At 27.6% G+C, this 18,136-nt stretch overlaps 1 protein-coding gene and 2 pseudogenes across 1 annotated transcript; 1 reads left to right on the forward strand and 2 right to left on the reverse strand.

Annotated features, from left to right (window-relative positions):
• The first annotated feature begins 2,438 nt into the window (after positions 1–2,438).
• On the forward strand, positions 2,439–5,759 carry LOC149061805 (E3 SUMO-protein ligase KIAA1586-like; annotated as a pseudogene).
• Positions 5,760–7,272: 1,513 nt separating this feature from the next.
• The window catches only part of LOC149061806 (uncharacterized), a 340,578-nt pseudogene continuing 329,714 nt past the window's right edge, over positions 7,273–18,136 (reverse strand).
• Positions 10,721–17,791, reverse strand: LOC149061807 (uncharacterized). Its single transcript, XM_089216856.1, has 7 exons — positions 17,441–17,791; positions 16,223–16,426; positions 13,777–13,940; positions 13,396–13,628; positions 12,605–12,982; positions 12,397–12,506; positions 10,721–11,012 (listed from the first exon to the last, which is right to left on the reverse strand). The coding sequence occupies exons 1-7, from the start codon at positions 17,556–17,558 to the stop codon at positions 10,873–10,875; spliced, it is 1,347 nt and encodes a 448-aa protein (XP_089072982.1). The 5' UTR covers positions 17,559–17,791; the 3' UTR covers positions 10,721–10,872.

Here is an 18,136-nt window from a genome sequence, read left to right on the forward strand (position 1 = left end):
TACTGCAACTAGTAACTACAAATAAATATTAAAAACCACTTATATGAGAATAGTTTTAGCAAAACAAAATATTTAATTATAATAATATACCTGATTCTACATATTTTGTTTGATGTTTAGCTTTTTTTTTTTATTGCTATGATCAGCTAAAGGTCTACTGGGTGGGCTAGGTATTTCTGAAAGTATTGATGGTTTATCATGTTCAGTACAAGTTTTAGCTTTCTTTCGAAAACAAATCTGGTGAAAAACGTTTTAGCTTCTTCTTATGACGAATACTTCTTACACTTTTAGTGACAGTATTGTTATCATCACTAGTTTCATCACTAAATGAATCTTCAGATGCATCACAACTCTGGCTTTCGTTAGACCAGGATTTTGCAACCATTCTAGAAAGCATTTCACTATCTATATATAACAGAATATATTTAAAAATTTAGTAATATGTATAAAATAAAAATGTGATGTAAATGAAATTCAACATAAGACATTATAGATATACAAAGTATTATATCCACAAAAAGGACCAGCAATATGTTTACATTTAAACCATGTTCTTGTAAACCATGATTATTAGGTACATAACATTTATGTATCATTTTTTGTATTTAATCGCTTTTGAAATGCACTTTTGTATTTGGAAAATCAGTTTTAGTAAAGGGAAACCAACATAATAGTTTTTTTTAGATACAGCTGACTTCTTATGTTGTACTTTTTTAAGCCACATTTTAGGAACATGTTGGATAACATTGGCATCGACAAATAATACAACAATCCAAGACCTAAAAATATATTTATTGAAATGATTTGTTCAAATAAATACATATTTAATATAATATATATGGTTAATGTCTAACCAATATTAGTAAATGTTAATATTATTCATGATTGTGAATGAATGGAATTATTATCATCAATCCAATATTTTCATTTGAAGGCAAACGAACCAGTTTTTCTTTAATATCATCAATATAAAATGTTTGAAGAGCGCCTAATTTAGAAACTTTGTAAATTCCAAATAAAGTTGAACTACATGGTTGTAGGAATAATGGTGCTTTTTGTTCATAACATCTACCAATCACCATAATTATCTTAGAAGATTCACACGTAGCTATGTTTTCAATCAATAATATACTTCCATTGTTTGTTTTTACACAACAATCAGATTTTAGTTTTTATAACAAAGTTGTCTGTTCTCCATCCAGAAAATTGTGGATTACTTACAACAGCTATTAATGGACGATTTATATTTTGACTTATTGTATTTATAGGTCCAAGTTTAACTGTTTGATCATTAATCATATTTACAGCAAAGGTTTGGTGTTCTTCATAACGACGAACCAATTGTTGAAGAGGTTTAACACCAGACCTAATTTTTTTTTATAGGCTGCATAAAACTCTCGAATTGGAAAGCGGAAATGTTTTATAGGGATCCATATTTTTTATAATCGTCAGGCAAGTGAATTAATGCATGAATATTATGAGATATGGATGATGTACCATAAATATCTCTAAATGATTCAACAAAATGTCTTATTAAGTTACTGGCATAATCAATATATTCTTAATTTATGTTCACAGTTAATAAAATTCTTAAAGCTATAGACAACTCCTTAAAATTTGTATATATCTGATTACTTAATATATCTTGAAATATCACAAAACCGGTATACAATAGACATTGACGCAACTCAGTAGCTTTCCAACGATTAACATCACTAAAAGGGTGACATCTAGAATTTTTGTTAGGAGTTCTTTGAAAATTGTCTGGTATGTATAGTGAAAGTAAAATAAGTTTTTGATCTAGAGCCTTTATTGTATCTGGAGGTAGAGAATAAATATTTTATTTTTTTATGTCCAAAATAATAAAAGTTTTTTAGTTGCACCTACAGCGGTTGAATTGGGGGGGGGGACGGAGTCCCACTTCTATTTTAAAAATATTTTAGCGTACCCCTTCTAATTTCTTTTAATGGGACGCTGGGGACGGGAATCATTTTAAAAATTGTACTAAATTAATGGAAATATTTTTTATTTTATTTTAATGTTGTTGTTTATCACTGTTATCACTTATCACCTATCAGTGCAAAAAGAATAACGATCATGATTTGTGGCTAAAATATAATATGATAAAGGTATAATGTTGATAACAGATGAATTCAATAAATTTATTTATAGAATATAAATAACCACCGCTGTATTATGACTGAGAACCGTCCGTCCGTCCAGCTAATGCTTAATAGCTACACGACGCTGATAACGCGACGTCCTGTCAATTGTATTTATTAATTTTTTCCGTATTCGTCATTAAAACCTTATTGTAATAAAAGTTAAAATATTTATATACTGTCGTATTGTTACCATTGTCGTTCGTCACCATTTACCTTCAAAACTTGGTTATTAAATATTTTAATTAAGTACTTTGTAATTCATTATTGAAGAAAATGAGTGGAAATAAACGCAGTGCTTCCACTTTTCTTTCATATTTCTCAAAGAAAAACAAATTAAAAGATACAGTGGATCTAAGTTAGTAGATATTTATTAAATTCAATGCATGTAGATATAATAATTATCATAAATATGTTTAAAAACTAAAATAAATGTTTACTAATAATTAATGAATCCACATTTTTAATTGTGATATTCTATAGCAGAACAACTTTCGAATAATCCAGAACCAATACAGTTGTTACAATCACAGCCACAAAATGTAAGTTTTGTCATATCAAACAATTATATTTTTTGAATTAAGTTCAGTATCTGTAGGTAAGTAATTGTTTTTATTTTTATTTTTATACACAATAGAACCAGGACCACCTGAATACATTGTCTTCTGAGGCTTCTAGTGATTGCACTAATCTTCAACCAAAAGTAAAAATAATACATCATAATTAATTAAAAAAATAGTTACCAAATAATATAATGTAGGTAGATAGCTCTAATAACTAAATGGTTTTATCATACTTGCTTTTTAATTTATATATTAAATATAGCTGGTTCTAAAACTCTGAGCAGAAATGATAAAATCTTAAGTTATGAATAAAGATTTTGGTTCAATATCTATACTCTATAGGTACCTACTTATAATACCTATTTAGTATTTAATATTCATGGCTACCTATTGCTTGCTTGTAAATTGCACTGCTTATAATACACTCAAATATGGATAAAAGTATGTGTATTTTTTTTACTAAAGTCTCAAATACTTTACAATACTGCTTGTACCTGATAAAACAAATCACCTACTCAAAATGTTATATACTATTTTGAGTATACATAAATTATTGATCAATTTTCCCAATTACATAAAATGAATAGTTAGGTATTACTTATTAGTAGACATTATTAATTAATACAATAAAAATATTATACAAACTACAAAGAATATACTACACCTAGTCGCTAGTTTTTATTATTGTACTACATAATATGTATAATGTTTTAGATTACCTTGTTACATATAATTATTCTTTTTCAAATTTATTTTATAAAGGAGGAAGTAAGTGTACAAACCCTTGAAACAGCTGATGAAGAATTATTAACTCTAGAACCACCAGATTGTTGGGAAAATAAACAAGTTAAATATTTTACAGAGGAGTATTCATGGCTATTTTTTAATAAAAAAAAATTAGGTTGTACAATATGCAAAAATGTTAATCATAATCTCACAAAACATCAAGGTACACATAGTTACAAAGAATGGGTAAATGGAAATATTACTCCAGTTGGTAATGATGTAGGAAAACAGCAATCAAGTCTACGAAAAAAAATTGCAAAACATAAATCTTCACAAACTCATTTAAATGCTGAACGTACTTATGAAAAACAGTTAATGGAAATTATGCCAGCCCAAGTATTGAAAACTACTAACATAGACATTGAAAGTACAAAAAGAATTTTTAGAACTGCGTATTCCATCGCGAAGAATCAAAGGCTGTATGTGACATGCCAAAACTAGTGGACCTTCAAATAATGAATGGTCTATCTATGGGGAGAGTTCTTCAAACCAATAAGTCATGTAGTACTATTATTGACCATATATGTTTTGAAATGAGAAAAAAATTGTGTTCTGACTTATTAGAAAATAAAAGAAAGATTTGTATAATTGTTGATGAATCTACAACATTGAGTCAGAAAACAATGCTAGTTATCTGTTTGAGAGCTGCTGTAGTAAATAATAATGAAGTTATTACATTTTTCTTTAACATCATTGAAGTAGAAAGTACATCTGCTGACTGTATTAGGAAAGCTATTTTAGTTGATCTTTCAAAGTATGGATTAAATGAGGATTTTTTAAAAGAAAACTTGATAGCTTTTGTTAGCGATGGTGCGTCTAATATGCTGGGTAGAATTTCTGGTGTTGGTACTCAACTACAAAAAACATTCCCCGATATCATAGTATGGCATTGCTGTAATCATCGTTTAGAGTTGGCCGTATCTGATACTTTAAAAGAAATCCATGGTACAAATCACTTCCAATCATTTATAGAAAAGTTATATGCAATATACCACCAATCACCTAAGAATATGTATGAACTTATAGGATGTGTGCAACTTCATTAGAACAAAAATTACTACATATTGGAAAAATTTTTACAATCAGGTGGGTGGCATCCAGTGAGAAAACTTTAAAAGCTGTTTGGAACAATTATGTAGCATTGTATAACCATTTTACAAATGCTTCTAATGATACAAAGAGAGAATCAAAAGAAAGATCCAAGTATACAGGACTCAGACGAATTCTAACAGCAGTAGAATTTGTTATCAACCTTGGTAAGTAGTTGTGTTGCTATAATTATTTATATTAATTGTATTATATTGTAATATTACATCAATTAAATATATTAAATTATATTATTAGTTTATAATAATAATATAGTAATATAATATAGTTTAAACTTATACCACTAAAAAAATTGACTACATTTACCTATATTGTTTTATTATCTTTCAGGATATACGATGGATTATCTGAACTTTCTGACTTGTCGTTGCAGTTACAAGATCGAGGTTTGTCGCTTTCAACTGCAAATAGTTGTATAGAACGTACAATTCGCATTTTTGATTCTATGTCAAATATATATGGACCAAAAACTAAAGAAGTATTGAATGCTGGTGATTTATTGAAGTTTAAGGATGTACCATTAATGATAAATAAATCAGTACCAAAAATTAACCCTGGACAGTTCTTTACAAGCCTTGCTAACAATATGCGTTCAAGACTTTTCACAACTCAAGCAACGCATGTATCAAAAAATAAAAATGAATTTAAAGATCAATTTGAAAATATTCTTAAAGATTTGAATGTATTAGATCCCAATAACTGGCCAGATAATATTGATATCCAATATGGTGACGATAGCATTAGAAGACTGGCAAACAAGTTTCACTTAAATGAAGTATCTACAATTCGAGGATTTAGAGAATTTAAAGACTTGAAAGATTCCTCAAAAATACCAACATTAAACCCACTTTTAACTGCAATTTCAACTATTGCTGTATCTTCATCTGAATGTGAAAGATCATTTAGTTCCATGAACAACATAATAACGCCTAAAAGAAACGTACTAACTTCTGAACACATAGCATCATTAGTGTTTATTAGTTGTGTTGGACCACCTGTTCAATTGTTTAAACCAGACCACTATGTAAAAAGTTGGATTAAAATGGGTAAAAGAAGTGCAGAAGAAACAAGATGTCCAAAACGAGACGAACATGACATAGATCATTCCTATAAACATTTATGGGCATATTTAAATTTATAAAACAAATAACAATTATTATTATGTATTTTACAATATTTTATTTTTAATTTTTAAATAAAAATGAATATTTGTTTATTGTTGTATGGTATAAAATGTCATTGTAGTGGGGGGGGGGACATATGCTACCACTTAACAGTAAGACATTTAAATGTTCGGGGACGCACATATCTTTTATACTTTTGCATCCCCCTTCTATTTTTTTTCCAATTCAAGCACTGTGTATTATACTAAAAAGAGTAGATAATATTCTCTGTACTTCTGTAATTAAATAGATAGAAGTATAAAATGATGAAACCAATAATTACAAACATATTTACATAGGTATAGAAAATCAGACACAATTAAAACATAGTAGGTACCTGGTATAAGAAATATTTAACTACCAACATTCCTAAACAATGACATCACAACAAATATACAAAAAGGACACATCACCGCAGTAAGCTATTAACATTCTTCACTGTCTACGCTCTAAATTATGACCATGTTTGGGCATAAAGAAACAACACAATATGGGAAAGACTACACAACACCATTACAATATGACGCAATCGAAAATAATTTCCAAAAAAAAAAAATAATAATAATGTCATATAATTTATCCTCCGTAATGTATGACTATATATTATAATGCACTCCCAAAATGCATATCCCACTCGTTTCCAACAAATAACTTTTATTAAGCAATTAAAATATCATAGATAAAAAAATTATACAAAGAGAGAATTATAATATATTATATGAGCAATGAAATATTTAAAAATATAAAAAAAACTAATAAAAAAAGGTTTTTAAAACATATAATATAGCAATGTTTTGATGGCCGCTTTTCCATAGAAATAAAAATTTTTAATTAACATTTTTTTAATGTATTTAAATTATTTTTTGGTCGTTTTTAAATAAACAAAAAGGTTTTTAATATATTTTTTAAAAACTTTCTAAATGTTTTTTAAACATATGCAGTTTAAAAATGCAGTGTTTTCAGCTTATTATAGGTAGGTACATTATGTTAATTTTTTTATACACACCCTATGTGAATAGAATTGCAAAAAATTGTTTACTAAAAAAAAAAATTATTAATTTATAATTCAATATAATGAAACACACAAAAAAAATTAATTTTAAATAAAATGATAAAGAACCTTTATGGTTATAAGCATAATATCAATATATATATATATACTTAATAAAATATATATAATGTACCTATACATAGGTAATAGGTATACTATAATAGGGTATACTCGTACTTTAGTACTACTAAAAGAAAATAACAACTTTTAAGTATAATTATATAATAAAAACTGCAATAACCAAACTTGGATGTAACAAATAACAATAATAGTATATAATAAAATTTGTATCTATAATGTATACATAGGTATAATTATTTATATAAAAAAACAATTTTTAAGTATGAAATAAAAATAATAATAACTGAACTTGGATGTAACGAATAGGTAACAATTAAACAATTGTAAATAAGACTATACATTAAAAAATGCTGGTTAGGTCAGATAGGCTGGTCAGATGTGGCAAGATCATCATCTATTGCTGCAGTAGTCTAAAGATAATTTAATGGCATTTCTATAATTAATAAATACAATCATATTAAAAAATGTATATTTAATTTAAATCTTATAATAATGTAAATAAAATAACTGAAAATGTATACCTTTTAATTCTGGTTTCGCTCTGAGCCATCCATGGGCTTATGATTTCTATAATACCAGCTTTTGTAGTGGTAGGAAATTTGTGTTATATCGCACCTAATAAAAAAGTATAAAACAATATAATATGACATAAAATAATGTACCTAATACAAAATATGAGATATACACATTTAATTTGGAAACAAGCTTCTCTACAATTTTGAACATCACATTATAAAAGTGTGTGATTTACTACGAGATTTATGAAACATTAATAACTCTATTCAAAATTATTCTTTATTACTGTTAGGGTCGTTCTTACAATATACGGTAGTATCAGTTAAATCAGTTAATGCCATAGACCTTATACTAATAGACATGAATTGCCTATAATGCTAGCATTATGAGAAGCATGGAAACATGTCGCAGTGATATAGCCCGTCTTGACAGCAGGCGTGTATATTTACAATTATTGTACACTGTAATAATATACAATATTATGTACTTATATAATATATGTTATAGTTACACTATAATTGTTCTGTGCTATAATATCGATTCCTGAGTACGGAATAATTATTAAAATATGTGATAACAGTATATTAAAATTTTACTCATATGATCAAAGATTACAATTAAAAAGAATACCAAAATTAATTTTTATCTGTTTTGAATACAATAAAAAGAAAATCTTATAAATAATGTACAATTTTAACACTTATTAATATTATATCATTGCACACAGTATTTAACTATTATATAGGTACCTCCCCATTTACAATTTTATTTTTAATCATTTGTTAATGTTATTAGTTTTGTAAACTTTTTTCTAATGCTAAGTCTTGGTTTTTCAATTTGTTTGGCTATGCTTTTTAATCTTAATGTAATATAGGAATTAATGATTATTGTTACTAATTGGTCCCTATGATTAGTAAATAATGTTTGGCCAAAAATGTGATTGTTCATACTACTAGTTTGAAACACAGTTGTGAAAACTTCTCTTTTTATTTTTATGTACAATTTATTAATAAAACTTTTTTCATACATATCATTTAGTTCTGTGCACCTTATCCATTTTTCAGACACGCTACATATATAGAATACATCCTTGCTTGGCTTAGTTAATGCATTATTGACATCTTTTATATTTATTAACAAATTGTTTGTTTGGTTAACAACTAAAAACTCTTTACAAATATTACAATTTATTAGTTTTGACGCTTTCCTCGCTACAAATCCAGATATGTATTCCGTAATATTATCAACAAAAGCTGATACTTTAAAATATGATTCCAAATAATCATGGTCATTTTGAAAATCATAATTTGAATCGGTTTGTATTTCATTATTTAACTCTGAATCTATTATTATTGTTGAATCTGGTGTATTAATTAATTTTGTACTTAACATAGACTCAGGAAGACAATTTCCGTATTGGGAACCACTAACATTGTGGTGGACAAGTAATTTTTTATAGGAAACCTTGAATTCTTTTGCAGAGGGATTATTATTATAGCCACCCCTTGATCTTATTGAGCTAAAAAAGGTTTCCAGATGGTCTTGTGAAATTTTATAGGATAAACCATACTCAATGTTATAATTTTGGTTAAGAATTTTATAATAGTTAATTAAATTTTTTAGACCCCAGACAAGACCTATAAAACCAGTTTTCCTAAGAGAATCTACAATTATTATAATTAATTAATATTATAATTTATTATAATATATTTGTACCTATTTCTATTTCCTATTGCAGTTAGTGAATAATATAATTAACATTTTATTCATTCAAATTTGTAGTAGAATACTATAATAGGAATGCTATTTTAATAAACTGTATTATGGTACATACCTAATGTAATGTTTTATTTGTACTTACAAATTAAAAAATATCAATCGAGATGAAAACACATATGATTTTAGGTTTACATTTCGACTGGAGGCCTATGCATAAATTATTTGATCTGTTTTTGTAAACAAAATTATTTAAAATCAAGTGATAAAAATTGTTTTGCTTTTTAAAATTTGTACTTGGTAGTTGGTATGCACTATGGATAGGCATTATCAGGAAAGCCAAAATAAAAATGTTTAGCCCCCTAAGATGGGAAACGAAGTGTCTTTATTATTTTTGGGGTTTTTTTGTTACCAGGGGGTTTAAACCTACCCTTAATTGCGCTTTTGGTGCTGTTACTGCTATTCAATTTTTTAAGACAAAAGTTTGAAATAGGGGGCCCCAAAATTTGATTCGCACCTGGGCCCTTTTATCTCTAGTTGCGGCACTATTTCTAGTAGTTGTACCAGCAGAAGTCGTAGCTTTTGCAGCTTTGCTCTGTCAGAACTCAATTTTAAATATAAATTATTATTTTATGTATTACTGTATTAAGTGGATTATATATATCTTATTACTAGTTATTACCGATCTGGTTCAAAAAAACATACCTATACATATTGTATATTTCTATACACATAAACCTATATATTCGTATCTTAAACATAATCTAAAAATGAATTTATGTTTAATTTTATATAAAAATGTATCGATATAATTATATATATATATTATTATATATATATACATATATATTTTAATCTGAACACATTTAAAGCTATATTATAGTATCATTATGCAGCATCATATTATGAATAATGTTTCGTTTCATTTACATATTTAGCATTTTGATACTTAATAATTAGCATTACAAACTCGTATAGTCACAACTCTACTATTAATTACCATATATAATAAATTTTAAATGAAAATAATATAGTCATCAGAAAAGGGGCAAATATAGGCAATTTAAATTACAGATCCGTTCAATGAAAATCCATTCGTCTCATTAGCAAACTCTGATGCAGATCATAATGCGTTATTTATTTTCATTTGGTTAAATGGAATAATAATGACAGCCTTAAATTTTTAGGGGAGGAAGAAACGTATAGCTCATTGACGTTTACACATCAAAAATACTATATATTTATAGATGTTATCATGACGTGTTGAATGTCTACTACTGTACTATATGAATAATTTTTTTCAAAAGTTTACAGTTCTTCGTTATTTCTGATCCAATAGATTATGACTAGCAAAATTTAATGAAATATATTATTTAAATCATAATTTTTCTAATACCTATCAGTTTTAAAATATTCTTACAATATTATAACATCTATCTTGAAAAATATTGTAACATAGATTGCATTTTATAAGTAACATAATAGTTCTAAGAAAATAACTTTTTTATGAATCTAAAAATACTTGTTTTTATTAAATGTTAAAAATACATAGTATTAGTATGCCATCGGATTAAATAATGTTTTTTAATAATAGTTACTTATTAATTATTATAATAATATTTTTATCAATAGATTTTTGACAAAAAAAAACATGTTGTTTTAATTTCAATTTATAGTAGGTATAGTATTGTTAGAAATATTTAGTAAACTGTAAACACAGAACATCCTTATTTTGATATGTGTGGGCGACTTGCACAAAGAATTTTCTGATTCTCCAAATTGCCATCTCTGCTAGAATTCCTCTTTTCTGCACAAAGTTGCTGTGCGAAGTTTTCAATACTCTGATATTTATCTGGCATGCCTGTTCCTAAAAATTTATAAATTACATTTGTATTACATTTGTATTATACTTTTATTTATTTTTGCAATGTGTGTTTTTTATCTATATAATGTAATAAATGTATGCATGATACATAATTAAAAAAAAAGTTTTGATCTTTAATGATGGATTCTAATAGAAAAGTAGATAATTATCAGTGTAATCAAAAAAAAAATTTTCTCTTTTTGTTATAACTCAAAAATGAATAGTTGTAGAATTTTGGAATCAAATTATGTTATTAGTTTGTAATATCATTTTATATATGAAAAAATGTTTTTAGTTTTTATTAATGGTTATCAAAAATTTGTCAATCCGTCTTGTGAAAATTAAAAATACTATTATGGGCGTTAAAAGATAAGACTTTGAAAAAGTTCATCAGAATTTTGAAAATTTTCAAATCATTTTGTAGTTGAATATATAAACTTTTTAATTTTCATACCTAATATTTTGAAATTTAATAAAAAGTTCCTCATCAATTACTATTGCTGGATTAAAAATCAAAAAAAGATTGTAATTTCAAAAATATTTTATTTAAGGGAATAAAGTTTAGATGTTGATGATATAAGATTATAGAATATTCATTCATAAAGTAATGAATTTTATCATGTTATATTTCAAAAGCGAATAAACATACGAGTAGATACATGAAAAAAAAAGCACAATATGTGTTATTATTATTTCTTATACATGGTGCAGTTTAAAAAAAAAAAATTAAACCATTTTTAACCTATTTATAAACATTATTGACATCTTTTTAGGTACATTACTTTTTCCTCTTATTTTTTTCTTTATAAATATAAAATAAAGATATACATTTTGTTGCTTAGTTATAAAGCTTGAACATATAATACAAGGTTGCTCGTAAGTTGTTATTATAACCATTTAAAAATTCAAAAGATACCTAAGCATATTTTTTTTAAGAAGCATTTAATAGCTCTATGAGGCATGGCAGTTTTTCTTGTAAGAAATGTTTTCAAGCAAAAAAAAAGTCGTCAAGCCCCTTAAGACTTGGAAATTGAATACAATATTTCTCATAAGTAGGTAGGTAGTTCATACTGAAACTTAAATATCTAAAACTAAATAATTAGGTATATCATCACCAACTTTTTTTTTAATTTGAAGATAAAATTTGCATGGAATTTTATATTTCTACAAAGAATGAAAATTTTAGTTATTTTATTATAATTCAATCATATTTTTTTGTTAGGTTTTGAAACTTTTACGCGCCTAAGTACTTATATTGTACATTATTATATTCTATATACACAATAACAATATTTTCATTTAGATTAATTTTTCGCTATTTCTTATTAATAGTATAAACTCCATAATACTAAAATTAAAATAAATAGCTAAGATAACTAATATTTACTTATGATGGAATAAAAAATGTTTCGGCCTCTAGTTTCTAACCACAAGCATCCGTACGGCATCGTAGTGTTTTCCATAACGTCAACTAACGTATCTGAGTTTTGTTCGTTACTATTAAAACAATTTAGGTGTAGACATTAATTACATAGTATTCATTAAAAATATTTATGATTTGTACCTCCAGAATAAGTTGTAAAACGTTAACTCACTTTTTATCATTGCTATTTAGTACATTTTTTCCCATAATACGGCCACCGTAAGTAAGGAACTTTGCTCCAGTTTTGTGCGGTTGTTTTTCATCATTATAAACAGACGTAATACAACGCCATTTGAATTTCGTAATTTCACGTTGTTGTTGCTGTGTGGAACCACGTGTCACACATTGGATATTTTCCTGATTTTTATTGTAATTATAAGAGTTATTAGCCTGGGCATCTTGATGGTGACTCTCTATCGTGGCCGACTCTGAAGATTCATTTTGCTGATTACCATAAACGATGTCTTCCTCGGTGATGACGTCTGCATAGTACGCCACATTTCCATATACTTGTAAGTTTGACCATAGACCTTGAGACCAATTTGGAAACCTAAACAATGCATTTAAATTTACTATTCTCATTTTTGTAATATTATAAGGAAAATCGCATTTCATCGTTATGATACATAAGTAAAATGGGTCTCCGTACAGGAATATGGCAGTTATAAAATTGTCTAGTAATAGACGTTAAACACATGGCTACTAATAATAAATGGTTCTAACTGTCCCTTAAAAAACTATTTCATTTTAGATAATTTACGCTTTATTAAATTGTTCGTGTTTTATAATTAATCTAGCGATTGTTTTCTCAGCCCGGTAATATCAGATAGTAAATAAGGTCATTAAAAAGCTTGGGACTTTTTTTTAAATGTCCTATAAATTATAAGTCCTATCAGACTAACAAATAGTGTGCTAATTAAACATAATCATAACGATATGCGTAGTCGCTTAAATGTATCTAACCTGCAGCTGCCGTCATGTAACACTGACCGCTCCCTCGACGGAACTTCGATCTCTTCTTTATCCAAAAGAAGAATCATCGATCCATCGGGCCATTGTGGTAGCCACTCAGGAACATTGGGCCCATATTCCAGACTTTTAAATAGATCGGCGCACTTCGCATGTTGATCTACATTCGTGTTATGGCCTATGACCATCAATATCACACCCGGAGTGTCGGGAACTGTATTGTACAACTGTATTTCGAACGGAAATAGAAACAGTTTCACATAAAGAAAATTAATCAAAATTGAAAATATAATAGGTTATTTTAGGAATAATTGTCTACTGCGATAATGTAGGAAATTAAATAACATGTGAACATATACTACATAGAATACTCACGGCACATCTGTAGCCTAATCTGGATTCATTCAGTACGGCTCGCGTATAATGTTCGAATAGTGAATGTTGATATAGCGATGCATACTGCCAGCCCTTGCCAGTCATCTCTTCATTAATCTCCAAGTGTTTTTTTGATAAACACTCGAATATGAAGTGATCCATATCTGACAACAACAATAGGTACTATTTTAATATTTTTCAAAACTTATCAAGATTATTGCGGTGATTTAGAAACAATCTGTACTTAATCAGACATTAGTTATAAAAACATAAATCATTCAACTTTTAGGTTCCTACTAAGATTATCATTTTATATAGGTACAAAATAATTTTTTTTTTTAATTTATACTAATAATTAGTAACTACAAACCACTTTTAATTCGTTTATAAGAATTTTAAGCTTGTACCATGGCTTAATTAATTTACGGTTCTAAAAATCTAAAACAAATTAAAGCTGTTTAATTGTAATTGGATTTTATTTTAATTAAATATAAAATAGGTATATCCTATTTCTGACTATGATTGTGTTTAATAATAACACACACTGCATACAGTTTACATACCAATAGACAACACAAATATTATGATTCGTATTTATGTAGAAATGAAGATTTTAAGTGAGTGTTTAGCATAGGTACATTTGGAAATGGACGCGATTGTCTATATTGTGTTTCTGAAGTGAATGAGGACACTAATCTACGCAAACGCATTTTGATGGCTAAATAAAGATTTTTTTGAAATTAGTTTTCGATCTTCAAAATACGAATTTATTCAAGTTATTTTTAGAATATTATCTTGAATGTAAAAGTATCTTTAAATGTATTTTTCGCAAATTTATCATACGAGTAGGAATCAATACGTCACGTACTATTTGCGTTTATCAAGCACTCTTGCTTTTTTATATTCTAGTCAATAACTAATAAAAAATGGTTTGTATGAGAGCACTACAAAATAAACAGTGGTGGTAGTTATTTATTTTCTCTATGAGACTAATTACTTCAGTTTTACTAATAAAAACAATGAAATAATAACAAATTTAGAGTTAACTGTTTTTAAATGATCCATTTATTGCTATCATACATTTAAGTTTTTTGTTTTAGGTGTAACAGGTCTTACGTTAACTGAAAAATCATTTTAAATAAGTATATTCTGTATCTAAATTTAAAATGTTTTCTTTTTCAGGAAACGCAAGGACTGCTACACCTAAAAATTATAATCATATTACATGTACCTATGGCAATAAATTCAAACATTTAAAACGCTGTTAACCATAGTTTATTTTTATACTCTATTTTTATCACTATTATAAAGTCCATTGTCCATAAATGGTACAAAACACATTGGCAGTACAATTTAGTAGTTGTCTAAACATATTATTTAATATTATTAAATAATTTTTATTATTACAAAACAAAATATATTTTAAATCCATAAGGCATATAATACAGTTTTACATGGAAAAAAATTTAATTAACTTTACAATTAATTTACTTATAAGTTACTATAGGTATGTAATGCCGGGTCCACACATAGACGACACAGAAACAAAACAAAAACCAAACTCAAACCCTTCTTTTTGAAGTTTGAAAAAAATAAAACTCAAACAAAACATGTGTCCATACTGAGTTGAGTAAAAATAAAACAAAACATGAACAAAATTCAAACATTTGTTCGTGTTTTGTTTTTGTTTTCAACTATCCATACAGAAATATAAACTCGTCGTTTTATTTCGATCATCCGTGGTCATTCAGTCTGTCTTAAGAGTTTTAGCTTTCTAAACTCTTCGTACTTACAAGTTTTTTTTACATTTTTTTACTCTGAGTGAAAATGTGGAAATTGAAAAGAGATATTGAAAATTATGAAGATTTATTAATGTTGGGTGCTGGGTATATTCACCTACAGTTACAAAGTAAAAAAATAAATGATACGATTAAAAGATGTTTTAGTTATATAATGAATATATATATATTTATTAATAACCAAATTGGTACTGCCCGCGAAATCCCGATAAAAAATATTGCCTGTTGGTTGTTTTGAAAACATGTCCACACACGTTCGACAGTGTTCGCAAAAACAACAACAAAACCAAAACCTTTTGATGTTTACCGACACCGCTCGGAACACGACTTTGTTTTTCAAAATACGAACAATTTGTTGGAAAAAACAAAATTGTTTTGATTTTGTCGAAAAACACAGTTTTTGTTTTGTTTTACTTTCGTCGTCTCTGTGTGGACCCGGCATAAGACAGGAAAAAATATAAAACGTGAAATTAGAAACTACTTCTAAAAATAGTTGTTCGTTATGTACCTAACTAAACTTAACTTTTCAACTCGTTAAGTCCAGCCTTAAAGCCGACAGTGATCCACTCTCTCTCTCTCCCCCTCCCCCCCCATCAAACTGTATTGTATATTATACTATTATAGAAATAATTGTTCACGATTATTACCCGTCAGGTTGGCGCAATTTCCGACGTTACCGTTTTGAGAACGCCGCAGCCACAAATGAAATAATTGTGAAGGGCTTACGGAAGGATAAGGTTGAATATAAGCACATCCACTTATCCGTGACCACTCTCCATCAATTATCGTTACATTAAACTTATCTGTTAGCCCAAGTGGTGGACAATATACGCCGTTTATTCTTTCCAAATCTGCAACACACACAAGACAAGACTTATTACATTTCTAAGCGTATTATAATCTACTATCTACTGACTACTGATTGTCTATATTATTATGTTAGTTACTGTTTATTGCTAATGAACGTATTTATACATGTAGGTACATATATTAGCACATCTGGAGTTTCAGGCTTACCCGTCTCGCGCACAATGAAATGCGCTAAGAGCGACCTGTTATTAGTCGATACTTTCGAAAGGGATCCACGTAAAGTAATTGCGCTCACAATACTGATACTAATTTAATACCGGTTGTTGTAGATTTTATAGTTAAGTAAACAAAAACATATTTTATTTTTGTGAAGTTTCAGCGTGTGCGTGACGAGTGAATGTGCATCTGGCGTCGGTTGCCCGACGCAGTGTAACAACGATTCTCGAAAACACACACTAATGTCCATTTACGTATACGAATTCCAAATGTATATATCATATGATTTGCCTAAATTTTAGTGATGCACAATGATATGTTTTCAGTTATCGATATCGGTTCATTCATTTCAATATCATATCGCGATTAAATAAAAACAACTAAAATTAAATTAAAAACTTCTATTAATAGCTAAGAAAAAAAGAGCCAAAATATTTTAAACATTTTATCTTGTATGATAAATTATTATATAAAGATTTGTGAAAATTGTCTACAGTAATTAATTTTTTAATTACAATTTACGATTCTAAAATTAAATCGATACCGCCAAAAATTAGTTTTATCTATATTTTTTTTTTTGGGGGGGGGGGGGGAGTGTTAGGGTTATCGTCACTTGTGAAAACTACAAGAATTTTTTCATTTTAGAGCAAATATTCAATCAATATAAGTTTAATTTTCATACTAGAAAAGTTATTAAAGTAAAAAGTCCATGCATTTTTGACACCTCAAAAAGAGATGATAAACAAAAAAAAAAATATATATATATATATAAACAATACTTTCATTGCACCATTGAAATTGTTTGAAAATATTATGTTTATACATTTATGTATACTTACATTCCGCATGTTTTTGTGGTGTCATATCTGTTATCTTGTTTCCTCTTTCGTCCCGGAAAGCTGCCACTTCGAGAGAAGTTATGGTAAGTAATACCAATATACACACCAGAAACGCCATCGTTTTGTTGATATGTGGATGGTTTCGATTCACATCTGTTTATGTGAATAATAAGTCAAAAAATACTAATTTAGACGAACAAAATAAAATCAAAACGACTACGACGAGCACGTGAGGAGCCTACAACAGGCGAGGAAAACGTCTACCCAAGGAATGAGGCAAAAATGTGAACTAGAAAACGAAAGGAACTGCTACCACAATGAAGATGAGCTGCACTCTGTGTGCCTTTTCTAGACCACGTGATGGGTGGGATGTGTAGCATTGTACTACAACCGGTTGTGCGTCACGGGATATTATTGTATGTAAACGCTGGAAGTAGCGTCGATACGTGTTGTATTAAATATCTCAACAAAAACACTACGTCAACTCCGTGTAAAAAAACGCTAAGTAAAAAAAAAAAAAAATATATAAATGTAATAAAATGTGTGATATAAGGTGGAATCTAAGTAAATAGTTTAATGAATAAAATGTATGTATAAATAATTAATTCAAATTTAATAAAAATTGGTTATTTATATTAATTTATAATATGAATTATTTTAACTCAAATTGATCCAATTTTGGTTTACTTAGCCGGA

The sequence above is a fragment of the Diuraphis noxia genome, unplaced genomic scaffold (assembly GCF_037042655.1).
Source record: "Diuraphis noxia isolate RWA-SAM2 unplaced genomic scaffold, SU_Dnox_SAM2 contig0001, whole genome shotgun sequence".
Taxonomy (NCBI): domain Eukaryota; kingdom Metazoa; phylum Arthropoda; class Insecta; order Hemiptera; family Aphididae; genus Diuraphis; species Diuraphis noxia.